The sequence below is a fragment of the Hippichthys cyanospilos genome, chromosome 15, assembly GCF_059441005.1.
Source record: "Hippichthys cyanospilos isolate Australia breed blue-spotted pipefish chromosome 15, RoL_Hcya_1.0, whole genome shotgun sequence".
NCBI lineage: Eukaryota > Metazoa > Chordata > Actinopteri > Syngnathiformes > Syngnathidae > Hippichthys > Hippichthys cyanospilos.
In genome coordinates this window covers 15069105-15096946 of record NC_142383.1, presented here as the reverse complement: position 1 = coordinate 15096946, position 27842 = coordinate 15069105, and the positions used below count along the sequence as shown (strand labels likewise).

General features: G+C 43.4%; 1 protein-coding gene across 2 annotated transcripts; it reads left to right on the top strand.

Moving 5' to 3' along the window:
- The first annotated feature begins 103 nt into the window (after positions 1-103).
- On the top strand, positions 104-27615 carry abl1 (ABL proto-oncogene 1, non-receptor tyrosine kinase). Of its 2 annotated transcripts, XM_088434209.1 has the most exons (12): positions 104-611; positions 1981-2347; positions 18062-18226; positions 19184-19479; positions 21443-21715; positions 22389-22473; positions 22686-22863; positions 23956-24140; positions 24278-24430; positions 24507-24596; positions 24665-24793; positions 25046-27615. In XM_088434209.1, exons 2-12 carry the CDS (start codon positions 2221-2223, stop codon positions 26605-26607), a joined length of 3243 nt encoding a protein of 1080 aa, XP_088290335.1. In that variant the 5' UTR covers positions 104-611; positions 1981-2220; the 3' UTR covers positions 26608-27615. The 2 variants fall into 2 exon arrangements, with proteins under 2 accessions (XP_088290335.1, XP_088290336.1); XM_088434210.1 differs by lacking the exons at positions 104-611; positions 1981-2347 and adding an exon at positions 12718-13451.
- Positions 27616-27842: the final 227 nt, after the last annotated feature.

Sequence of the window (27842 nt, the reverse complement as noted above, 5' to 3'; positions counted from 1 at the left end):
AACAACTTCCTCTTTCCGTCGTCGGCTTGAAAAACTTTACTAGCCCACGCACGCACGTGACGTCACACGTCGTTCCACCCACATATTTGTGTAAACCACCTTGCGTGTGGAAGTATGGCGGCCCCAGCAGCCACCCGACGACGAGCGCTCGGCCGAAAGTTCGCCGCCGCTCCCCGGAGTACATGAGGGGCGATGAGTAGGCGTGTGCGACGCGGCGGCTCGGCAACGGAGAGCGCGGCGAGAGCGAAGCGGCCAGCGGCGGCCTCCACGCGGGCACCACAGGCGGCGTCCGGCTGACGGAGTCGCCGCCCGCAGTCCTCCAAGTGGAGTCCGCTTTTGGGGGCTGCTGGGGAGGGGGTGTCGAGGACGCGGAAGTTTGCCACACAACTAAGCGTCCCGGTGGCTGGAATGGTGCGAAACGTTTGAACTTAGACATGTTTTGTTGAGGAAAGTACTCGGGCGAGGAGTCAACGCGGCTTCCGCGACCAACTGTTGACTGCTCCGTGCGCCTTCAGAGGACCAGAGGCTAACCCCAACTAGCCTCCATGGCTAGCTGCACTTGTAGCTTTTGCTGCTCGACTAAACTGCGGGATTTAAGTTTACTACAGCACGTAAGTTTCCTTTCACCGCCCTCCATACTTTACCAGATGTGTTTTTCCACTACAATTTTCCACTTTTTGGCTTGACTTGCATGGCGATAAAATGCTAGTCGGCAACAGTATAGGTGCAGTACTTTTGGTGCTATGCTAAGTTTTTTTGTAATTGTATGCAAGGTCGATCAGAAGTGGAATACACTTTTTTAATGATCTGATTTGAGGAAGGGCAGATGGAAGATAGCAAAATTGATGCAAGGAAGCAAAGAGGACAGAAGGTAGGTTGGAAGGCAGAACGAAATGATGCATCAAAATGCATGATATGAACTGATGGAAGTAAGGGAGAATGAATGGAAGGATAAAAAGCAGGAAGAAATGATGGAGAAGTAAAAGAAGAGACGGGGTGAAAGGATGATGGGAGGTAGGGCTAAAAAGTAGGCCAACAAGGATGGAAAGTTGGACTATGGAAAGAAGGGAGGAAGGAAGACGGGGCAGGATATTAGAATTATGAGTGGAAGAAAGGAAAGAAGCAAGGATGAACAGAAGGGATGTAAAAGGATGGAAAGAAGGACAGAAAAGGGAGAAGGGGAAGAAATAGAAATTAGATTGTAGATATGAAAAATGGAAAAAAGGAACTCAAGGCATTTTAAATTATAGGTTAGAAGAAGATAAGGTAGACCTGAAAGATGTATTCAAGGGACGTCAACCCAAATAGATTGACAAATAATTTCGATGCAGCCACACTGTTCAATAAAGTGTGCCTTAATAGTTGGGGAATTACGGTAAATCATTGAATTAATTATATACAATTATATTTTACTTCAGAAAAGGGACCTGCCTTTTAAGATGCAAAATCCACCTCTTTTACTCATCCTGGGGTGTCCATTTTGTCACTTGCTGTCAAAGGAAAATGACATCAGTTTCTCAGTACTCAGGTAATGACCAATCACGGCTCAACTTGCACTTGTCACATGACCAACACGCGAGCCGTGATTGGTTATAACCTGCACAATGGTGATGTCACCACTCTGCAGAAAATGGCATAATGACCACCCCTTGAAGATTATTTTTTTAAGGTGCTGCTTAATTTATATTCTACAGATGCAATATTAATCAGTATCATTATGCTAGTGGGCCCACATTTTTTTAGGTTTACTTCTCCTATAGGTGGATAAAAGCATCACAGAAGGCATGACCCATGAAAACCCAGAGTTGTAGGATGCATTAAAGGAAAAACAAAGCAAGGCCAAAATACAAACGCACTAGCAAGATATGGTGAATGTGAGAGGAAAGATGAATAGAATGCATATTGCATGCTGAAGAAATATGAAACAGATGGAGGTGTGTCTAATTACGATTGATTCAAACTGTCCTCCCCCTCCCACAGATTCCTCAAGCCCCCAAACTCCATTAATGCATGATAAAAAGAGGCGCGCTGGAGTAGCTTGGACCCGCAGAACCAATCTGCGTCATACCAGGAGCCCCGGATACCCCGAGCCGGGGACGAGGACTCCTCCCCTCTCCTCTTCCCCCCTCCTCCTTCTCCCCCCCGCCCACTGGCCAGTTGGCGGACAACTGAGTCCGACCCGGAGAGTCCGTCCCGGCTGCGGCCTGGCACCCTGCCCTTATGGGGCAGCAGCCGGGAAAGTTTGTCGGGGACCAGAGGAGACCCAGTCTGCCAGCCTTCATCAAGGGTGTCAAGAGGGAGTCCACGCGCCATGGGGCGCAGCCATGCAACGTTTTTGCCGTGCACGGTAAGAGCGAACGTGAGACCTGTTTGTGTTCGTGTGGGTTTTTGTCATTACACTCTGAGGGGGAAGGAGAACTTAAAATGAGAAGTTAAATTTTTCTTTATCAACATATGGTCTTTGCGTGGCCACTATTCTTAACATGGCACTTTGAATAGTATATATGGAATATAATATATATAATAATCTACCTGCTTTTAGCAATCTCAGACGGCGGCCATTTTTTCTCATCTGAAAATGACATTAAAGTTTCTCAGGGCTCAGGTAAGGACCAATCACGGCTCACCTGTTTTCTGAGTTAGTAGCTCATGTGACGTTCGCAAACTGAGCCATGATTGGTCATTACCTGAGCCGTCAGCATGTGATGTCATTTTCAGTGGACAGCAAGCAAAAAAAATATATACATTTCTCTTCTGTTGGAATGTTCAATCACTTTTTTAGACTGATACCAGTATGAGTATTCACCGATACCAAGCACCAGTATTAGTAGTACTTTTGACTCAAAATATACCCTCAAAAACGTTGACATATATTTAAAGAAAAACATAGGTATTCCAATATTGATGTCTTTGTTTTAAGGCAATTTAGAGTGCAGCCGATATGAGTATCGAATATTGATATCTTAAAATAAGGCCATGTATCAGCCTGATACCGATACTTGGTACTCACCCATCCTTATCAAGAAGTTACACCTTTTCTTCGTAATTATGGTTTTGTTGTGACACTCCTCTGTAAATGACAGCTTTACAGATGCCACGTCTTCTCTGACGAAAGTTATTTAAGGATTTAAGTTGTTTCGTTTATGATAATACAACTTAAAACGTGACTTTTTTTCTTGGAATTGCTGAACAGTATTATTGTAATATTCGTTCAATTCATTTTCACATTCATCACCTTTAGTGTGTGACGTGTAAAAATCCCAATATTTGGTACTATTTTGGTCATAGGAAAAAAGAACAGGTGGGTTGAAAGTGGCTCTGAATCTTCACCCAGCCTAGCCAATCAGGTCGTAGGCGGTAAAAATGGCGAGATGTGCCTGGCGCAACTCCTAGAGCCGCACACATCTTGATTGTTTATATCGATGAGTTTCACTTGAATTGATTTTTGTCTCTCGTCTTATTTTAGTGATTAGATTGTTATATGCCACCCACACGGCAGCCTTTTATTCCCAGTTAGTCACCGAGTAGACTCTGTGATTGCGTTAAGATCAGCCCATTGATCCTGTGGCTGAGAACACCCGGGAAGAAAGTGGAGATGTTACATAACAACGCCGAGCGACACCAGATCAACGTGTACGGGCAGCTCGCCACTCAGCGAAAATCCCAGTCAGTCTGTTGGTTGATGCTCAATATTCGAGCTAACTCGTTGGAGTGATGTTAGAAGTGTCATCTAAAAAATATAGGCCTTTTTATTGTGAAAATATACAAAGATATTCATGTTAATTTTTGCTACATTTTGAGTGAAAGCTTGCAAAGTTGCTGCTTCAAAAATAGGATGGGGTTTACAATATTTTCGTCGGTTCGATTCTGGCTCCGGCCATTTCTCCGGGTACTCTGGTTTCCTCCCACATTCCCAAAAACGTGCTTGGTGGGTATTTTGGAGACTTAAATGGGTGAGATTTTGAGTGCGATGGGTTGTTCGTCTATGTGTGCCCTGTGATTGGCTGGCGCCCATTTCAGGGTGTCCCCCACCTAACTGCTTGGAGGCGGCGCTAGTGAGGATAAGCATCTAGTAAAATGGATGCATGAATAAATAATGGAAGAGAATATGTGATTATTTTAAATTATGTCAAAATTTAAATGACTATTCTTATGAGTCATGACTTTGCATTTGAACGTCTATCATGTTTACTCTCAAAATTGCAACTTTAGTCTGAAAACTATATTGGTATTTTTTTTTTTTCCTATAATACACTTTTTCCGGGAGATACATAACTTTTTAAAAATAAAAATGTATCATTTGTATAATCACAACTAATTCACTTTCAATGACTTCAAAGAGCCTTCAAAGATTTGTTTTATTTTCTGTTTTAATACAGATTGGACCATGTATGCGTTTCTTCAAAAATATCTAAAAATATATCATATTCAATCACCTTTTCATTATTAAGGGGAAAAAATCCTGACTAGATTATTTTCCAGAAGGGCTCAGCCCTGCTTTTTACTTTGTCCCTCATATCTCTTGGCGTCATTGTACCTTATGCTTGCCATCCGTGCGTCCTGCAAACTGATAAGTTTACCAAATGTGCGTGTCGAGCTGTGATTGCCCTGGTGGGGAATACTTTCCACTGTGTCTTGCATAAGGCAGAAGCGGAGGGTGTGGTGGTGGTGGGGGTGGGGGCGGGGGCGGTTGGACAGGACTGGGAAGGTCAGAAAAATAGAGCGAGCACGTTTTGACGGTAAATGGATCGAATTCAGCGTGGGGTTAGCACACAAAGAGCAGGTTGGACCCCCCCGCCCCCCCAGAGGATGTGAGTCACAGTGCAAGAGGAGGGCAGTGTCAACACATGATTTGACTTTGTCTGCCCGTATGCTTTTCTTTATTTTCTTTTTTTTTTTTTTTTTGGAACATGCGTGTAAGCCGGCGGCGTGCTGCTTCTCCACAGGCAGGTTGAGACCTCTCGCCCTGCAGCTGCCTGTGAGGTAGAGAGCACAGGCAAGCGGCAACCTGCCTTGTGCCATCATCTCATCGATGCACTTAATTGCCGGCGCGTGATTCAGATAGCTGAATATACTGCGACGAGGTGTATGGAACAGGACAAAGTCTGCTACAACTTAGTGTAAGGCAGCCATACACTGGAACTGTACGTTTTTCAAATTAAGAGCTAGTTAATTGGAACATGAAGCAACTTATTGCTAACTTGTGTCATAGTTGCATCCATTTATGTTGTTGTTTTTGTATGGATGTACATTTTTGTTATTTGTCTCAATTTTCTTGAACGAATGAAATACGGCCAGATATGCCACAACAGATGTAGTTCCACAGTTTAATGTCAGATATGCATGACACAGCAATGTTAAGTGATCCCCTCTCCCACATATTATTGAACATACTTTTTGACTCATCACATAGTTAATAAGGCTATAATGTAATATATCGACACCATGTTTGTTTCTGTATTCTGTGTTTCTGTATTCTTCCTAATCATTGTTTTACCCCTGCTAATGCATAGTTTGGTAATGCATTTTTCTTTTTTTCTGCCCTTCCCCAAAAGGAGACCCCATTGGAGGTCATTTTCTCATGTTGGAGCTTTAGAAGTGTGCCCCCTAGTGGTGCATTTGAATGGCACACTTAGTGACACATTAGAAAGAGCAAAAAGCGTCAAATCTCAAAGTGCATTTTGAATAGAAAAACTGGAGCGGAGTTCATTTAATTTCTAGCAATTATATTTGATTCACTGCACATAGAGGGAAATATTTCAGGATTTCTTTCATTGGATTCAATTTTCAAGTGGTTGTAGCCTACAGAGGGCAGCACAGCTGTTGTTCTAAAATTGTGATACTTCCTCAAACAGCCGCGTGGTAGCCGTCTTGAAGAATTGTCCACTGTAGGTCTGAATGTTGGTGGCACATCCCATTAGTGACATCATTTGATTTGTGTGCGTGCCTGTTTTTTTTTTTTTTTTCACACGCCCAACGGCAGCTGCATTCAAGTGCGTGCGCAGTAAGTGGATCGCTTTCAGTGTGTAACCGGCCTCGTTCTTGGCTGGAACCCGTGGAATCTATACAGTCTAGACACCAGATCTCCTCCTATTATCCCTTGGGTCCTCAAGATTGTGTGTATGTGTGTGTTTTTGATATGCGTTCGCACCCATGGAGCAGGCGCCTCGGAGTAATGCTCATACACACCAGCTGTTGGCAAGTTTGGGGGTTTGGAGGGGGGTATTTCCAATGGCTAGTCCCTTTGCTGTGGGCCAACAGGTCCTACCGTCCTAATGGACACACGCACAGATTAGCAAGTGCCCCCCCCCTCGGGAAAAACAAAATCCTGGAATAGATTTGGGCACTTACACCCTTAAAACGGATGCGCTTGTTTGTAGAATGCCAGCCAGCTTTGTGGTGGGGACAAATGCAGAATTGATGGCGTTTTCCCCCCATTAATCAGCACATGACAACATCACATTTCCCCCCCAGACCTAGACCTGATGTAATTTGAAGAATTTGAGAAGATATTTGGAAAAAGCGGAGCAGCTACAGTGGAACCGCAATCCGTTGCGAAACACTGGGCAACCAACAATTTGTTGGTATTATGAAACAAATGTTCCCGTTGGAAATATTGGTGCTACAAGTTAAGCTGTTGCAGTCATTAAACATTTATGCTTTTTAACTTTTTTCCAGATTGATAACAGTACCGATACCACCAGTACTTTTGATAGTCAAATTGTCCCCCCAAAACATTTACTTAAAATAATGTTATAAAATTAACTCACTCGCTGACATTGACAGTTATAGATGTCAAACATCATTTTTGACTAGAATGGCAGAGAATAAGTTAACCTATTCGGTAACTGTTTTCAGACCCTCCTATACCCCAATATCTAGAAAAAAAATAAGAAACTTTCATATATAGGGTGCACTACATTATAAGGTGCATAGAATAGAAGCTTCATTAGTGGCTGGGCTTGCGTCATGCATCCACTAGATGCACTAAAGGGAATGTCAACAAAACAATTTAGAGAAGTCAGTCAAACTTTATTAATCGCCTATCAGAAATTAAGAATAAAGATGATTTGTGGAAAGTACTACCTGAATAATGGGGGAAAAAAATACTGATTGATATCATTAAAAGAAAGTTTAGATCAATGCCAAGATGAATCACGAGTTTAAAAGAATATAATTATGATTCAATTAAATATCAATCTTAAAATGTGTCATCAAATTGCAACCAAAAACCTTAAAAAAGAATCTTTTGTTGATGTAAAAAGAGTTTCTAGATTTATTTAATAAACTCTTTCTTAAAAAAAAAACATGTTTTTTTTTTTGCGTCTTGTTACCACATAAATTGCTTCAAAATTAGCATATATACCATACACAATTTTCAAACAAAAAATTAATTGTAAAAAAAATACATTTATGACTCAAGTGCAGAAGTAAAAATTGCTGAGTTTACATGTTGAGTTATTTTATTTTTTCATGCTCTCCAAAAATGCACTGTATAAGATGCACCGAAATATAAGGCGCAGATGTCTTTGTTGTCATCAGCGGCTCTTATTATCTTAGGCCCGCTTCTCAAAAAGATGTCAACACGCACTCTGTTTTCCTGTGAATCATTTGCATGTTGCGCCAGAGGTGCGTTGAGCAACAAGAAACACTCGGGAACAAAGTGGTGGAGTTGCATCTGCATTCCTCTCTCTCATATCTTGTACACGTTGTCCTCTTTTTTTTCCAATGTATTTTTGTCTCTTAATATATTCTTTATGACATTTTGCAGTTTTTCCAAACCAAATTTTTCAACTTTTTTTTCCCGCACTGCTTTGTTTTGTTCAAAACAATTGCGAATTTCGGCTTGTTGGTTTCGCACAAACACGAGTGTCTTTCCAACATCTGTATGGCTTGTGTTGGAGCCTCTGACCTTGTGATTAGAGCTGTTTGTTTGCTATTTATTCAGGTTTTTTCTTTTTTTTTAATACTGGGTCCTGATTGTCTTGTGTGGTCACCCGCCTTCTTGCTTTTCACTCCATATGGTTTGCACATTTTGCTAGAAAAAACAGGCCATGCATGCAGCTCGTTTCAAACCATACAGGACAACATAACTATTGTCTTAGTGTTAACATTCTTTTTCTTTGTTTCTGGTTGACCACATTTTTTTTCTAGTATCCACATAACGCTTCTGAGTCCGTGTGACAAATTTTGCTTAATGCAACCCTCCAACTCATACTAGTGCAGTGCTTCTCAAATAGTGGGGCGGGGACCCCTGGGGGGGGGGCGCGAGGTGATGCCAGAAAAAAAGGCTTTGTTTTTGTCATGTTGAATGTAATTGCAATAAAGTAATAATTTTCATCATTTTCTTTTAGTTTCAGGCACTTTGGTGCACTTGCTTCTTTTTTTCCGTTTTAGACTAAGCTACAACCCGTATAAACGCGATAAAAATAATTAACAGTTGTTGTAAGTTGATTTATATTGCGTTTTTCTGTTGTTACTGTTAAAAAGGATACATGTGAAGGTATATTTAAACAATATTCATCAATAATAATCTTATTTATATTCAGTGCATCGAATGAGGGGGGGCGCGAAAAGTTTTCTCTTTTCTTGGGGGGGCCTGGCAAAATATAGTTGCGAAACACTGTACGAGTGCTTTGCCATTTTTCTGTTTTTTGTTTCGGTCCCTGCACTCAACTCTCCTGGAGTTGAAAAAATGCCGTTTTGCGCCAACAATATGAGTCAAATTGAGTAATACAAGCGAATACGACTTGATTACAACCTTCAACACGCTTTAGGCTGGTTCGTACGTTCTTGGCCCTATTATCCGGGCCTTCGAGAAATGAGCAACGTTTCTGATTAATCACCTGGTTCTTGTCGCCCTATTTAAAACGTCTTCCAAGAAGCTCGTCTGGTTTTAACTAGCCCAGTTTCATCCGCACTGGCGATTGCCGCTATGGTGAACCGACAGTCAATAAGTCACCTCGCATGAGAGGGAGTTTGGCTGTGGATAACCTGAGACCGCCCGAGCTAATCCATACCAGTGCGCGTTATGAAAGGCATTTCATTAGAGAGAGATAGTTTCGAAGACCATTAGCGCAGGCGGATGCTAAAGAGCTTAACCTTGAACCAGCACTCCCAATGTTTTGTTCCTCAACTATCTCTTCTCCCTGTGGATAGCGCTTGAGTAGGGATTTACGTGAAACCCAAAACCTCCTAACCTCATCTTCGGGGCATAGACACATTCTTCGGAGCGCCATAAGTAAACAGAAACACACACCAAATGTGTTAGATTCTGATACAGTCTTTCTGAGATTTACGAGCGCCCGATTTATTTATTTTTTTATTTGCAAGTTTTATTGGATCTCAAGATCAGTCTTGGTCACAAGACTATTTATTAAGCGTCCCGATCTCGTCTTTTATCAAAGGCTTTTTGGTTGGTCTTGTCTTGGTCTTGGTCGAGGCGGACTCTGCGGTTTTGGGTCAACACCTCTACTAGTTCTACTACTGCTGTGAATCACTGAGAAATTACGTTTAATTTGGAGAAGTGAAAGAAAAAATATGCTTAGTTGCAAAAACAGTTTGGCAGTTTTTTTCCGAGAAAACCTAATGCAAAAAAAGACACTTGCCATTTTGTTCTTTTTTGTGTGATTTCGTTTAGATTTGCATGCATTATTGGAATTTTTTTTTCTATCGATCTAAATGTTTTTGGTCTTTTCTCCGTCTCAACTTACAAAACTTTGTCTCGACTTCGAAAGCTCTTGGTCTTGTCCCTGTCTCAACCTCCAAAAGTCTTCCTGGTCTTCTCTGTCTCCAAAAGTATTGGTCTCAACTTCAAAAAGTCTTGGCATTGTTTTTGTCTCAAAGTCCGTCTTGGTCTTGTCTCTGTCTTGACCTCCAAAGGTTTTGATCTTTTCTTGGTCACAACTTACGTCACACCTTTGTCTCGACTTCAAAAAGCCTCGGTCTTGTCTCTGTCCCAACCTCCAAAAGTCTTCTTGGTCTTGCCTGTCTCTCGACCTCCAAACGTTTTGGTCTTCTCTCGGTCTTGACCTCCTAAAGTCTCAAACTCTGAACTCGTAGATCTTGACCATAGGTGATGGTAGAAGTGTAGATCCTCCCATAGAAAGCTTTAACTTTGGCCTCATTTCGCTCCACCTGTCGATCTCCAACTTCTTGCGTTGCAAGTCCTATCGTTGGAGGAAATTGTTCAGAAATACGAGTAAATGAAGTTACAATCTTTGTCACAGTGCAAATTAAACTTATAAGTCAAGGTCAGAGTATTGCACTAGTCTTTCTGCAAATATTCAGTGTAGCACAGAACCATGGCACGGCCGACACAGCTTCGCCTCTCTCCCTCGCTCCTCTGTAATTAGGTTTGCTCAGCTTATAGTGCAATAAATCTTGTTCCCCGGCGGACGGAATCTGCGCCAAGTGCCGCCTGCCATACGTTTCCAGCACTGCGAGACGGGTTAATTGTGTATTTATGCGTGCCCTTGTCAGTGGAGCGAGGTATAACTGTGTATTACTGATTTGTCATGAACCAAAGCAAAGAAGACTTTCACAGAGCGTACCTTCACATCAAGCCTGACATTTGTTTCATTTTTATCGTGGCACATAAAAAAGTAAGCGCGATGCCCAGTCGGTAATTGATAGTTGGGGAATGAAATACGGCTGCCTGAAAGGCACTTATGTAGACGCAAGTGAATAAATACAGATAGGCCTGTGGTGACTTAACTGAAAATGAAGATGGCTGCTCATTATAAATGTGTTTATATTTCCTTGATTAATCGTTTTTTTTTATGTTAAGTACAGATTTGGTCTAAGTGTTGATTCCTTTTGTTTAGGATGTCATAAACAGAGTACCCCTTGCCATGTGCGTCCAAGTGAGCCCAGTGACTGGCACCGTTGCGCCACGAGAACAGCAAACATCTGCATTTTTGCATGCTGTCATGCGTTTACATTTTTCGCTTGCTCTGCACTGCATCACACACACACGGTTCTGCTGATTGCCGCCAACAGGCCCGTCCGAAGGGTTTATTCAAAATGCGTCCAGAGGCATTTCTTTCGGTCTGCAGTCTGTTGAAAAGGCACCTTGGAAAATGGAAAATCAACTGAGCAGTCCCAGACCCGTTTGAGCACGGCGCCGGGATTGCCAGGCCGAACATATGGAAGGAAGAATTTTAGCACTCGTACAAAATGCAATCACTATTGGAGAGCTGATGGTCTCAGTCTATTAAGATCAATTTGAGGCCATGATTTCCACCGCTGAAACAAAAACTTGACTTTTGAAAGAATAGTGGTCATCCCTCCCTGAGAGACTTTTAACTTTTTATGTTGTGAGCATCAGAAAATTTCCACAAAGCAGTCAGCCCATAGGTGAATGTGCAGCAGCTCACGGTGCAACGCGCTAGCCTGATTATAAATCGCATTATTCCCCCTATGATCTCACTTACAAACAATGTGCTTCATGTTCCTCCATCTGCAACTTTTTTTTTCTCCCCCTTTTTTCCACCTTGGTTTTATTGCCCCATTTTACTTCATCCTCTCACCCCCAAGCCTACTATATAGCGGTGCGGGAAATTAATGAGATGTAAGAAAAAAAGGCCTGCATATTTTAATTATTTTGTGTGTATAATGGAAGTGTAAAAGAGGAATGCAAATGTTTGCCATACCAGCATTGCATCAATGACAAAGGAACTTGCTGCTAAATATAAAATATCTTCGGCCCCAAATACTAAGATGCCAAGACCAGTTCGAGAAAATAGGGGTGGGTTGCTGCCATTGCAACATTGCGTGCATCTGCAAGAAAAGTCCGAGTAGAAAACTTTGGCGTAAAGATGGTTCTGTCAGAACTTTTTCGAGGTGGATATTTTTAGCCGCCCTATTTTTAAAGTTGACTTACCCTACTTGTCGACTTTTTTCCCCAGTGCGAGCTCACAATGCCTATGTTGTTGCAAGCTAGTTTGAATTTGCTTTGGACACCCTGTAGATTTATAAGTACAACAAAGGTAACTACTTGGGTTGACGTCCATAAATACCTATGAAACACCGCTAGGTCACAAATTCATATTCAGCAAATTCAGGAATGTCAGAGGTGTAAGGCTCTTTATGAAAGTAGATTTTTACCTAATGCGTTTTGAAAGTCTTGAACATCTACCAAGTTAGCGGATTGTCTTCCGCTGTAGTACCCACAATTAGCATAGGTGCTTTTTGCATGCTTAATTATTGCTTTGAATGTTTATATTTCAGATATTTGGGTAGATCAAGCACAGTTGTGCGTTTGCGACCTTGAAGTACGGAGCGTTTGGAGAGACAGCTGAGAGAAGACAGAAGAAAGAGATTAAACATGTGTTGCAAGTGCTCGGCTCCTGCCAAGGATTAGCCCGTCCTTCCTCATATGGTCAAACCACTGCGGCTGTCCCCAAATTCCCTGGCTGACGTGTTTGAAAAGATAAAGTTTCTCTCCTTCAAATACACACGCTATCGCCCATGGAATGGATAAACGTCTTGTCGTTGATTAGCTGGCCCACAATGATTGTCTTTTAATAAGACCTGAGCTCTGTCCAGTACTAATTCCTGAACCTGTAAACATTCCAGAATGGAGCAAGAGCGCCGGGAAGAAAAGAAAAAGGGGGAGGGGGGAGGAGCTTCTTGTAAGCATCGGATGACTTCAGCAGAAGGCAAACATGAAAGCTCTGTTGAAGAATCTCAACTTTTCAACGACATCTTTGGAGCTTTCGCTTTTTGGGACTCTATGGATTTAGTCTCCTTTTTTTTTTAACCTTTCGGCTTCCCTAACTCTGTGTTCGCACAGGTAGACTTTCTCTCTTATTGTGTGTATGAGTGTGTGTGTGTTGCTGAAGTTGGGAGGGCTCAGCTGATGTCATCGAGTGCAGCAAGCTGATCCTGAAAGAAGAGGCCCTTTGTTGGCAGCCGTTAGCGCTAAGTCGTCCCTGTGCCTCGGCTCCACACTTGCGCAGGGGGGACAGCGGAGAGAGGAATGGCACCACGGAGACGGACCGCCTGCCCACTCAACTGACACATTCGACAGTCCTGAGCCAGATCACCGACACGTCCCCCGCTCTTTTTGGATCCAGTTTTACAAAGGAAGAAAAGAAACGTAAACGGAGTTGACATTGCAGGGGTTTGGGGGGAAAGCATGGAGACACCACTAAAAGAAAGTTTGTAGTCTTTTTCTTCCTCCGAGTGGACGAGCACCAGGATTAATGTTCAAAAATAACACTGAAGAAGATCAATTTATTCGATCGCCTGTTGAGTTTTGCTATATTTCGGGGGAAGCATTCTCCTCTAGAGACACATGTAAAAGGCAAGGCAGAAGTCTAATTTCAAGGCGAGTTTTCACGCGGGAAGGGAAAGAAAGCAAATGAAAATGTTGGAGATTTGCCTGAAATTGGTGGGGTGTAAATCTAAGAAAGGGCTGTCATCCTCCTCCAGCTGCTACTTGGAAGGTAAGCAAACAGTTTTGTTCAAACCGTCGTGACTTTGAATGTACTCAATGGAAGAGATGCTTGAAACCACACAAGGATTTGAGCTTTGTGGAAACTGCAGAATGGGGAGGGGAAACGCAGCTCAGGGGAGGTGAGGGAGGCCAGACTCACTGGCTAGCGGCGGAGGGAAGAAGTGGAAAAAGAGAGAATACACGGAAATCTGACTCCCGGCTGTGTCCCACTTTACTGTTGTTTAAGAGGAAAGTGCATCTAATCTCCAATCGGCACCCCAAACCCAATCTTCCTGACTGCTTACGTAATCCATTTAGAAGTTAGAGGAGAGTGCGGGCTTTGTTGCCGATGACTTCATATACTGCGTTCAACATTGATTCCTGAAGTGAGTACAGTAATCCATTTAGCCATGGCTAATAAAGCGCATGAGGAATTTGAGGAAGAGCGTATACTCGTCTTGACGTGATTAGTTTTGGAAGAAGACCCCATGCGAGTCGAATATTGCGCAACCAAATGATTTTATTATCAGCGTGATGCATGGCCCCTCAAAAGACCACTTAACTTCCCCTCGTGGTAATGACGCAAAAAGGACTTGAGATTTTAAGACCATCTGGATAAGCAACTTTCCATTCAGAGTTCTTAACCAGCCTGAACTTCTTCGTCGCAGTTTGCAAAGTTGACGAAACGATTGGAATATTTGAATAACGTCATTTCGTTATCAATCTTTGAGTGACCTGCGTGCCAGCTTTGGGATAAGCGGTAGTAAATAGCTAGATTGATGGCGTTCATAGACGATAGAAAAATGAAGATTGAGAGATATAGAGGAAATACTCTCCTACACAGCAGGATACTTAGAATAACAATAATGTGGAATAGTGTTCACATGCAGTGAGATTATTGGTATGTCAAAAGGATTGATTAATCGACAAATGAAAACCTGTTTTAATATCGTATTTTTCAGAATATAAACCACACTGGCGTATAAATTACAGCAACAAAAATTACGAAAAAAATAGTCGCACTGGACTATAAGGTTGTAACATCAGATATTTATTTATATAGAATTATTTCAATTATATTCAAAACCTTTTTTTATTTGCCATAGTATAGCAACATTCTATCTTCAACATGCCTGCATGTTTAGCACCAACAAATTTGTAGAAAATGGATGATTTTTTTTTTAATTCTTTTTGAGCAGTCTTTGATGACCATCTTTTCATTTCTGTTTCATAATCGTTCCATAAATTGACATTGTGGACAGATATACATGTTTGCTTTACTAGTATATTGTCTCCTGGGAACAAAAAAACAAAACAAAAAAAAACCCTGCAGAAAAGCTGCACTGGATTAGTCAGATAAATACGATAATTGAGAATTTGAGACTGCAAAATCTCAGCCTCTCAAAAATTAATTGTTCTGATTTCTGTATTCCTTCATAAACCCGGACTGATGATTATTTATTTTTTCTTTTTAACTCTTATGCGGTGTTTTGCTCTTCTGACGATGCAGAAGAGTGCCGCAAAACGGCCATGTAGCATATATGACATTTGCAAAGATAACTACAACTGATACATAAATTCGAAAAAGAAAATAATTATGTAATACTTTTTCATTTACAGCTAGTCGAATTAAAAACGATTTTTTTACTTCTATCGCTTTCAATGACAGTGAAAGTGTTAATCACTGCCGGCCTGGTTCTTTGACATCGACAGCCGTCAACGGCAGTGAACGAGTTAATGCATAAAAACCTTTCACTGATTAATTGATGCTCGTAATGCACTGCATTTTGCCTCAGTTATTTTTTAACGTTCAGAATTCCTAATGAGCATTTAATCGATTATGGTGCCTATCCCCCTGGAAAGAACACTTAGCAGGCCTTTCATGGTTTCCCTCTTTTAAACCATATTTGTGTTTCCAGCTCTTCGGGTCTTTGAAAGGATCCGTGTCTTGCATCACCATGAAAGTATTATATGCATTTCTATTGCTCAGAGCGGTGGAGTCATCGCCATAAAGTCTTTACGAGCTATACACACACACACACTTAATCATCTCGTTGTCATCTCAGCAACGCCGCCAGGACATGTTGTAATTTCTCCCACTGCAGTGACTCTGGAAGACCCACAATCATATTTTGTCCGTTTGTTTTCGCTCCAATTCTCGCTTCTTAATCCGCCCGATTTTCCATTTTAAACGGGTTTTTAAGTTTGTGTGGGAGTCATCCCGTTTGGTTTGTCAGTGAGTTGTCACCCTCTCACAAAGGCCTGGTGGTATTTGCGGCCCCCTCAAGTGGACGTGTGTGACAGAGGCCGCCCACACACTTTCAGCCCAGGCCAAACTCTGGCCAGAAGGAATGTTTTGCCTCCTCTCAGTCTGCTTCCTTACCCCCGTGGTGCCCTTTTTTCAACTCTGCCGTCACGAACACCTGGATGTGGTCCACGTCTTTGAAAGTGTTCACCTTAAAATTGAGGGGTGAGTGAGATCACTTGCGGTTAGGAAGGTTGCTCCACCGTGGCAATGTTCTTTTTGGCGAGTAATTATCAAATGGTCCGCATTTTGAGCAATCTGGCCCCACTCTCAAGGGGAAAACCCAAAAAAACAAATTAGTGTTGATCTTGTCTTGGTCTCCACCTCCAAAAATCTTGGTATAGTTTCTGTCTCGCTCCCCAAAGGTTTTGGTCCTGTCTTGGACTGGAGCTCTAAAATTCTTGGTCTTGTCTCTGTCCCAACCTCCATTGGTCTTTGTCTAGACCCTGCGCTGACCTCCAAAAGACTTTCGACTTTCTTTTCAATCTCAGTTTGTTAATCATCGAAAGATCTTGCACAACATCAAATTGTCCAAAAACGTTAGAAGATCAGCCTCTCTTTTGTGTGTCGCTAACATTATTGGCCAATAAAATGATTCTGATTCACCAGTAAATAATCTTAAAATTTCTGTCGTTCTCCATGAAAACAGATCGATCATCCATCCATAAAGGTGATCATACTTGACGGATTCTTTTTAAATAACCAGTTTCTTTTTTTACAGCAATGTGGCAATTTTGGGGCCCGTCGTAGCTTAAACTGTCAAGTATTGCAATCAAGTCCTTTGTGTGCCATTTCGTTCATTCTAATTATGAAACACAATATGTCCTTCTGTCCTTCCTTTGCAAACACGGTGGAAAAAAAAAAAAAAAAACCTTGCCTGGAATTTTGATTATGCACACGCATGACTGCCTCCTTTTGTCTCGGGTAGCCTTGAGGTGAAATCTTAGCCTTGCAGTCGAGTTCATTTTAGTGTGTGTGTGTGTATTTATAAAACCACGATCACTACCGCCACTCAAGTTTGCCCTCAAGAACATTGTTGTAAAAATATGTGAATTCATTGAGGTTACCAATAGAATCTTTTTTTTGTGTTTATTTCTTGTGCTGTTGGGTTTGTAGCAGAGAGAATGCATGTGTGTTGTTTGAGTGGGGGTTAACTTTCTTTCGGAACATATGTGACAACAGCTGCGCATGTTTTGGTGAAACTGCTGTTCAAAGTACACCTCCCACCATTGACTTTAACGTTTTTCACATTTTATATTTATTGTAGTCAGTTGTAGCTCTCTAAGTTGTACTATAATACAAGCTAGCTGTCACTATAATCACCGTAACTTGAAAGATAAGAAATAGGGACCAACCAATATGGATATTTTTATGTCCATATTTGGCAGGAAAGAAAATACTAATCAGATGATTAATTTTAAACATTACAATGAAAAAATAGCATTTGTTTAGTCCCAATGTTTTTTGATAGGAGTCAGTCATATGCAGATTTTCACTATTCACAGGCCAGTCTGGCACCGATTACCCAGTCAATATATTAAAAAAAAAAATCACAGAATTACATTGGTGCATTTAATGTTGTCGTTACATTAATTGTTGTCATGCGTTTTCATTACTAGGAGTAGATTGGGTGTCACGTCAAACATATTAATGTTTATTTTGCACTGTGTATTTTATGTTTTTTTCTTTTAAACAAACTGACTTTAGATTGTGTATAAAGTACTGACATCCAGATCAATTTTTTTGCACAGTTTTCTTGCTTCACATACCTAATCAATGTTTGTCAAGATCTGCTGTGTTATCGGGGCCCACCCAATTCATCTACTGGCTGATATTGGCCCTTCAAACATTGAACAACTAATATATAGTATAATAAATAATAACCATTTGGCCAACCATACTGTATTTGTTCAATGTTTGAAGGGCCAATATCAGCCAGTAGATGAATTGGGTGGGCCCCGATAAGCACAATTGTTGTTTTGGATTCATTCCCACGGTCTGTTGACTGCTCAGGTAGGAAATGAAAACTAAGCGGGGATAATCCAGGAAATGAAAAACTATGGGGGCAAGCGGGCAAACTGCAAGGCACGTGATCATGCTTATTACTAGAATTGTAATGCGGTGGAAGGAGAGGAGAATAACTGAGATTATATTTGGAAACTCCCAACATATTGTTTAAAAGGATGTATCGGTTGTTACAATGCTCCTGCGCACCAAACGCGCCAACCAAATCTCTGCCCGAATGCTTGGATTTCCTCACATTCTTGTCCACTTCCACGTGTACTTAAATGTCTCTCTTTTTTTTTCCTTTTCAGAAGCTCTCCAGAGACCTGACTTCGAGGGTCAAGGTCTGACGGAAGCGGCCCGCTGGAACTCAAAAGAGAACCTATTGGCTGGACCCAGCGAAAATGACCCCAACCTGTTTGTGGCGCTGTATGACTTTGTGGCCAGTGGTGACAACACACTCAGCATTACTAAAGGTAAGCATTTCACGCTCCTTTTTTTTTTTTTAACGTAACACTCGTAAAAAGACAGCATTTTTACTGTATAACATTCTGCAGATGGCCTCAAATCATTCAGACAAGCTGCTTATGCGCTTCCCCTCCTGTTTCCTTCTGTTTTGTGTCTTGCGCTCCCACTCTCACTTCCTCACTCGGGTTCCTCTTTTGCCGGAACGCCTCACCGTAAGAAACAATATGGATCGGTCAGACAAAACAGGGGAAGGAAAACAAGAACATCTGCTCATGCGAGAGGCAAGACAATGCCTTAAATGAGATTATTTTTTCATTTATTGTTCCTTGCCAAAGGTTACTCAAACGGATTTTTTTTTCTATCCAGTGTAACGGCATCGGAAAGAAAAACAATGCCTCGAATTTGGTATTGTCAAATCAGAATCAGGCTTTTTCTTAACGTTGATAAAAATCTGATACATATCTGATGGCTAACAACAGAAGTTGTTGTCCATATAGATTTGCTACATGCCATCAATGCCAGTTTGACATCATCCAAAAATCATGAGCTGGTGATGTTACATAGTCGAACAACACAAAAAAAAGCATGGCTACGTTCTTGCTAGCAGCTTTAACACTGCAAACGGACTCAAATATGGCCTGAATTAAAGCACAGATGATTGACAATTTATCAATTACTAAATTGATCGATAACCATTTTGGATAATGCTTTTTTTGTATACTGCTTGTTTGAAAAAAAAAAAAAGGACAGGGGGGGCAATAAATAGACATTTTTGAACAAACATGATGATTTCAATATTGACCAAAATAATCAGGATTATTGTTTTGTCCATAATTGTGCAGCCCTTCTATCCGATTTCTTCAGTGTTCTACCTGCAAGCATTTACTTAAAAGTTACCATTATTATTTACATAAAAATGTCACCAGTGTTTACAATTTTTGAGGGGTCCCTTACTTGTATCGTAGGCGAGAAGCTGCGTGTGCTGGGCTACAACCACAACGGCGAGTGGTGTGAGGCACAGACCAAAAATGGCCAAGGCTGGGTGCCGTCCAACTACATCACCCCCGTCAACAGCCTGGAGAAACACAGCTGGTACCACGGGCCCGTGTCGCGCAACGCCGCCGAGTACCTGCTCAGCTCTGGGATCAACGGCAGCTTCCTGGTGCGCGAGAGCGAGAGCAGTCCCGGACAGAGGTCCATTTCCCTGCGCTACGAGGGGAGAGTTTACCACTACAGGATCAACACGGCATCTGACGGCAAGGTAAAAGTATTTATTGATGATGCTTTGGAGCAGTGTTTACTTTTCAGAAGTTGAGCCAGGAAAAAAAAGATGCACGCAATCTACTGTAGCTTTTGGAGTCACTGAATAAAATATATCTGTAAATTATATATTTGTTGCGTGTGAAGTTAAGAGTGTTTCAGATTTCCCACAATGTGAGGGATCAGTGAACGCACCGCCAGTGTAACGTGCTCCAAGCAGTTGTTTTTTCTTTTCCTCACCAGGCGGCTTGAGTTCATTTTACCATAAATACCCGAGGTTGCGCAACTTCCGTGTTTCACCGAGTTTATGATTGTGTGTAAAGGCAAAAGACCGCAATTCATTAACGGATCAAATGGAATACCTTTCCATGTTCTCTAACCAGAACACTCAGCTACTTACCATAATCGAATCAGCTGGAGACATAATAACTTTTACATGACCCATTTTAGTAATATTCTTGTGTGTGAACAAGGGTAGACTCGGATGTTGGTTTTGCCTGCTCGCTTCTTTTATTGAAAATAATGCCGTAACAAACTTAGCTAACTCAAGATGCCCTTAGCTGCTTTTTCAATCCGTAATCGTCCCTAAAATTCCACTTTACATAACACTCTTCATTCAAAACGAAGCAGCTGTGTGCCACCGCTCTCAGCCACGCAGCGAAATGAGTCGGCTCGAGCCGAGCAATGACAAGAATGCCTCAAAGCACCACTGTGCTGCACATAATGACCGGCATAGCACACGCAGATGCAGCCAAGTATGCGCACACATGCACAGTTGCTTTCCCCTGCTCTTATTGAGTTCCGCGCTCCCACCGAAATCTCCAACTTAAAGGCTCTGGTATGATGATGAGCTTGTCTAATAATTTTTGATTACTTCAAAACTCCTCTTTGCTGCGATACGCTCTCAAAACTCCTCATGTAACTTACTCGTGTTCTTTAAATGCTGATTTTTACAGAGCTTTTTACAACATTGGAGGTGGGGTTTTGTCCTCCTCCAGAGCCTCTTCCCAAGTTAAGAAATGCAACAAGCAGATTTGGGAGTCATTTTCAGGGTTATGTAAGGTTTAGACAATGGGAAAGACTGCGTCCACTGAGCCCTGACAAATGTGCTCCTCTCCACCCCGCTTCCAGACCCACGTCTGGTTGATGCAGTGGAACCTTCAGTGTCCAGGATGCTTCATTCCGAGATGATAGCCAACATTAGACTTCTTTTTTTTTTTAATTTTTGGGGTGGGCAGCAATTGTCGCAAAACAAATTTGCCGATTTAGACACGGTCTTATGAACATTTTTTTTCACCGCGTGCTCTTCTAGAAGTACTTCAAAACTCATACTTCTGCTTCAAAACCACTTCTCATTCATTCTTGATAACGAAAGCCAACTGTTACCTTGTTTTTAAAAAAGCATACAGTATGCTTAGTGCTGTAAGAGATTAAAAAAAAAAGATTACATTAGAGCTGTAATTTCATTTTACTCTCACCTAAATATGTCTGAGAAACAACCAGATCCATTTTCCCCTGTTACATACATATTGTCATTTCGGAAGATGAAGATTAGCATATAACAGAAACTTCTTCAAATTTCAATCATTTATTTTTTAACAGATGCAATTGTAACCATTAACCTGCTGCTGCATTTAAGATTAGTCAATCCCAGGTGATAGCTCAAGCTTTAGTTTTGACCATCAGGAGAATTGGTGCCGTTTTCTTTTGTTGATTACCAAATACCGTATTTTTTTGGAATATAACCCGCAACTTCTTCATTATGATTTGAGCCCTGCGGCTTATAGTCCAGTGCGGCTTATTTGTGGCAGAATACTTTTTTTCTCTCTCTCTATTTTTGCTGCTGCGACTTATATACCGGTGCACCTTTTAGTCCGGAAATTACGGTAATTAGAAATCAAAAGAAAAAAATGCAGACTCGCACAAATGCGATAAGCTGACCTGCTGTCATCTTCGTCCCTTAGCTGTACGTGTCGTCGGAGAGCCGCTTCAACACGCTGGCCGAGCTGGTGCACCATCACAGCACGGTGGCCGACGGCCTCATCACCACGCTGCACTACCCGGCGCCCAAGCGCAACAAGCCCACCATCTACGGCGTGTCCCCCAACTACGACAAATGGGAAATGGAACGCACCGACATCACCATGAAGCACAAGCTGGGGGGCGGCCAGTACGGCGAGGTGTACGAGGGCGTGTGGAAGAAGTACAACCTGACTGTGGCTGTCAAAACGCTAAAGGTGTGAGGGCGTGGGCGACATAATTGTGGGGTTCCATTAACTCACTATACAGTAACCCCGCCCCGCAAAAAGTGAAAAACCGCGAACGTATTTTACATATTTAAGACAAACCTTCTACAGTAACTATACTGTTATCCTTTCCATCCCTTTGACTTTTGTCTCACGGAGAGCCGCGGTTATCTTAGCAGCGTCTACAAGACACGTGATTGGCTCCCGGCACAACTATCGACCAATGAAGGCAGGAGTCGATACAACGTCGGGTAAAATTGGAATTTCAAGTGTAAACTCTTGACTGTTATCATGTTTGAGTGCCGGGTGCCGCTAATAAAACCTCAGCTCTCCGTGAGACTACAGCCAAAGGGATGGGAAGTGATGGGATAGCAGTGCACTTATTGTCAAAGGTTTTAATAATTTAAAATTTCAATATGTGTACTGCCGTAGTTCGACCTTCACAGTGCATCTCTCTGGAATATTGCTTTTTTTTTAAGTAATAATAAAAAAAAAATCTGCGACGCACTGAGGGAGCGAGAGGGGAGCCGTGAAGTAGCGAGGGATTACTGCATTTGTAAGATTTAAGAGCACAGGTTTGTCAGGTTCTGTCTGGTTGAAATATACTGCCACCCTGTGATTTGAGGGTGTAACTACAAACACTTTTTTTTTTTGCTCTTTGCAGGAAGACACAATGGAAGTCGAGGAATTCCTCAAGGAAGCCGCCGTCATGAAAGAAATCAAACATCCCAACCTGGTGCAACTTTTGGGTAAGGCCGTTTTGAATGTTGAATAAAGACCCTTGTGCAGGCGTGTCGAAATTGCACCTGAAGTCCAGTAAGAATCCAGTGACGCAATTGCAAATTTGAATCGGAACTACTAAACGTTCAAAAAGATCACCGCTTATCGGTGAATAGTTTCATCCCGGGAAACCAAACACCAAATTTGGCAGCTGAGCGTTGCCCTTGTGCCTCCACGCCAGGCGTATGCACGAGGGAGCCTCCGTTCTACATCATCACAGAGTTCATGACCCACGGCAATCTGCTGGACTACCTGCGGGAGTGCAACCGAGAGGAAGTCAACGCCGTGGTGCTGCTCTACATGGCAACGCAGATCTCTTCCGCCATGGAATACCTGGAGAAAAAGAACTTTATCCACAGGTGGGCTTTTTACTCGGGAACATGACCCTTATACAAAAATATTGACATCCTTCTTAGTCAGAACGGTATGGCCCCTAAAGATGTGCTTGGGTAGGATTAGTGTGGAAGAACTTCAATCATCAAACACTCCTGTGATGAATTAGAAGGGAAATTCCACTGACCTCACGAATTCTGGCTGAATGGGCAAAACTATCTCGCAGACATACTCCAAAATTTTGCTGATAGACTTCCCGGAAGAGTGAAAAGCTTTTTATAGTTTCAAAAGGAGGTAAAGAAAGAACTTTTACATCATGCATTGTTGGTCAATCGTCCCAATACGTTCATCCATAAGGTTAATTTGTTTGGACTGAAACGTAGTGATTTCGTTTTAGTATGTTTAGTATAGGTCAGGTTCATGCTGCAGCTTAAGGTGCCCAATTCCCATGTTATTCATATATCTTATATTTTCTACTTATATTTTCATGTTTTTCAAGTACAGTATGTCCATATGTACACTATGAAACCACTTATATGCATACGGCAACTTCGTTAATGACTAAAATGACTCATTTAGGAAATTTCAGACAGTAACCTGGCCTCACTTAAGGCAGCTAGCTTAATGCTAACTTACAATGCAAAACACCATAGACAAGCTAATAAAACTTGCACCAAAGTAAGCAATGGATATTTGAACACAAACAGAGCAGCAACACATGTCTAAACATGGATTTACTCTGTACATATGTAATATTTCTGCTTTTCATGCATCAAAAGAATCAAAACAGTCTTTGTACTGGATAAAAGCTCTTTCAGCAAAACTTTCATCAAAACAAACTTGGTAGTCGTTCTTTTTTTTTTACGTAACTGTTTAAAAGTGATTAAAACATAACATGTTCGAAAGAGGTTTACGGCCAATAAAGTTGCGAGGATTTTCACTTCTCAGAATTCTGACTTCATTCTTGGGTTAAGTTAAAAATAAAAAATGCATTATTTGGAAACTACTTATGTGTTAGAAAACCCTTTGCACTTATGGGCCACATTAGATTTTTGAATTACCTGCCAAGCATGTTTTTAGAAATTTGGATGACTTTCCCTCTTCATGCCCACCTGCAGGGACCTCGCCGCCCGCAACTGCCTGGTGGGCGAGAACCACCTGGTAAAGGTGGCCGACTTCGGCCTGAGCAGGCTGATGACGGGCGACACGTACACGGCCCACGCGGGGGCCAAGTTCCCCATCAAGTGGACGGCTCCGGAGAGCCTGGCCTATAACAAGTTCTCCATCAAGTCTGACGTGTGGGGTACGTGCTTCCATTTTCTACTTATCTACATTTAGCGTGGTGACTTTTTTAGTCATTATGTTGGAGAGTTTTTGTTTTTTTCACTTAAATTTGAGTATAGCGTGTGCTTTATGATAGTGTGTCTTCTTCACCCGCAGCGTTCGGTGTGCTGCTGTGGGAGATCGCCACCTACGGGATGTCCCCGTACCCCGGTATTGACTTGTCCCAAGTCTACGAGCTGCTGGAGAAGGACTACCGCATGGACCGACCCGAGGGCTGCCCCGAGAAAGTCTACGAACTCATGAGGGCCTGTGAGTCGCGTGATGCGAGGGCTAGCTTAATGTTGCTGTGTATTCCGTTCTCCTGATTTTTTTTTTGTCTCTTTAGGTTGGAGGTGGAACCCTTTAGAACGTCCCTCCTTTGCAGAAACCCACCAAGCCTTTGAGACCATGTTCCAAGAGTCCAGCATCTCCGACGGTTAGTCCGGAACCTCTTTGGGTTCCTTCTCGTGTCAAGCGCCGCATTGACTCAATGTATATTATTAGAGGTGGAAAAGGAGTTGGGGAAGAAAGGGAAGAAGGTGACGTTGGGCTCCATTCAGCAGGCTCCAGAACTGCCCACCAAGACCAGAACGCTGCGCAAAAATAAGGACAACCGGGACGGAGATAGTCCAGGTAAACAGTTCTTTCTCTTGTCAGATGATTTGTTATGAAGACTTACTTTTGGGGTTCAAATCTTGACTCTGGACCCTGCTATTATAAAGAATAAAGACCAAACTGACAGAAATTAAAAGGCTTTTTTTTGCCCCCAACAAATTTCAGCTGTTGATGTTGGGATGTTCCTTCAATTGTTAATCTCCACCCTACAAAAGGGGATAAAAAAATGGTTCCTCACCACGTGTCTCACTGATCGTGTTCCCTGCTCAGACCCGGTGGACCCCGAGATCGCCCTTCCCTCTCCGATGCTCCCCAGGAAAGAGCGCCCTCTCCTGGACGGCAATCTGAACGAGGACGACCGGCTGCTTCCTAAGGACAAGGACAAATCTCGCGGCGGTTTTCTGAGCCTGATCAAGAAGAAAAAGAAGAACGCCCCGGCGCCACCCAAGCGCAGCACCTCCTTCCGGGAAGACGTTCACCACGACCGGAGGGGCGGGTGTCCGGACCCTCGGGACGGGGACTGCTTCAATAACGGTGGCGCTTTGGCCATCAGCGACGCCGCGCACGCACTCGAATCCTCAAAGTCTCTGGCTACTAACAATAACAGCACAAATGGAGCTCCCACCTACCCGGGACCGTTGTTCCCCCGGAAGAAGGGCGCTCCCGCCGTGCCCGGACCCGCGGGCAAGACGGCGGTCACCCCTCCCGGCGACGACGAGGTCATGACGAACTCTAAGCGCTTCTTTTGGTCCTCCAGCCTACCCAGCGGGTCGGACGGCACCCAGTGGAGGTCCGTCACCCTGCCGAGAGACTTGGGCCAGAGGCACTTTGACTCGGGGACCTTCGGGGGCAAACCGGCGCTCCCCCGCAAGAGGACCAATGAGCAGAAAGGCGACGTTGCCCCGCGAATGGGCACCCTGACTCCGCCTCCGCGTCTACCCAAGAAGGCGGAAGAGTCGCCGGAGGACACACAGAAAGACGCCGAGCAAAGTCCCGGATCCAGTCCCCAGACTTTAACCCCCAAGGTAGTCAAGAGGCCCGGGCTCCCGGAGAACTCCAAGACCAGCGCCCTGCACGCCGAGCTCCTGAAGCCCAGCGTGTTCCCGGCGTTGGGCGCGGCCGGAGACGAGTGCCGGGCCCGCCGCAACAAGCACACCTCCGACGCCCGAGAGAAAGGCAAGTTCCAGAAACTCAAACCGGCTCCTCCGCCGCCGCCCGCCAACGCCAAAACCATCAAGACCTCCCGCAATCCCTCTCAAGATATCCCGTCCCCTTCATCAGAATTCAAAGCTAAGGGCCCCCCGTCCACCTCGGAGCCCCAGCACGGAACCACTCCCGGCGAGGGGGCCAAGAAGCTGCCCCTGAGCTGCAACTCCAAACCTCAACCGCTCAAGACCTCCGCCTCGGCGAGCGGCTCTCTCGGGGGCGAGCCGGCCGCCTTCATCCCCCTGGTCAACCCTCGCCGCTCCCTGCGCAAGACGGCTCCGCGCCAGGCCTCGGAGCGCACGCCCAACTCGGCCGTGACCCGCGAGATGGTCCTGGAGGGCGCCGAGCTGCTGCGCGCCGCCATCGGTCGCAACTCGGAGCAAACGGGCAGCCACGGCGCCGTCCTGGAGGCCGGCAAGAACCTGTCCAAGTTCTGCGTCAGCTACGTGGACTCCATCCAGCAGATGCGGAACAAATTTGCCTTCCGCGAGGCCATCAACAAGCTGGAGAGCAGTCTCCGCGAGCTGCAGATCTGCCCCGCCGCCTCCGGGGGCGCCAACGCGCAGCAGGACTTCACGAAGCTGCTGTCGTCCGTCAAGGAGATAAGCGATATCGTTCAGAGGTAGCGGAACACGTACAAAAGGGCTACGAACTGAAACCCCCCCGGGAGCTGGCGCGGGTGACTCGGTACTCCGAATCCTAACCTTGCGGTCTTTGCGGATGGAGTTTGAGCCGATATTGAGTAACTACGAGTCGTCGTCACGCTTGAAATCCTTTCTCCCGTGATTCCAGACAAAAAAGTGCTTGTCGTCAAAGTAGGATGCCTTCCACGGAGCTCGTAGCTTCCGGAACCCATTTGTGCCGCTCGGTCCCTTAGGACGGGGAAGTGGATCGCCCCATGAGCTTTATGGCTCATTTGTTCTTAATCGTGATGTTTCTCTACCTTTATTTCGACGGCACATAGTTTACGAAAAAAAAAAATCTTACGGCAGACCGCCAGACAATGCCATAAAACATGCAGTTCTTAGAGGGTTCAAATGTAGATACAGTTGGAAAAGTTCTATAGGTTTTTTTTTTGTTTTTTTACCCTCTTTATACATTTATTTTATACGTGTGTGTGTGTGTGTGAGTGTGTACATAGAATGCATCTAACTGTACAGCCACGTTTGCACCCCTCATGTATACCAAATTCATGAAATTTGGGCACAGTGGTTGGGAATTACGATTTTATAGCGTACATCAGTGTTATGGCATGACGTGATGTATTTTGAGTAAGTTCGGGTCCAAGAATGGAACCGGGGGGGGGGGGATTTGGAAACCTTTGTCAGACCCTGACTCATGTGACAAAAATTCAAAGTATTTTCTTCAGTGCTGTGCGAATGCCTTGTCTTTGCGGTTGATCTTGTACCGCCATGTTGCCATACGATGCCAACAGCCAAGTAAGTGGAGTGTGTTCACTTTTGATACTTTGTGCCTTCAAGACTTTGATGTTTAAATGGCCATACCAAAAACAAACAAAACAAAACAAAAAAAAATCACAAAAAAGACAAGACTTTGTCCTCGGTGTGTACTGAGGTGCTCAGTGGACTTGAACGGAACTTGACAGTTTATTAAAAGCCATCAGTAGCAACTTAGACATCAGACTCGAGTGTTTTTCAACTTGTGTGTGTTAGTATACGTGTGCGAGTGTGTAAGAAGTATGATCAGGAAGTGTATTTCTTAAGTGTGTGTGTGATTGACTTTGATGTAATACTTCAATATGCCCTCAAAAGTCCGTTATAAAATGAACCAACTGCTTTTGTTTTCTGTAGGTGCCAAAACCAGGCTTGCAAAGCGAAATAGTATGGAATCTGGTACTTTT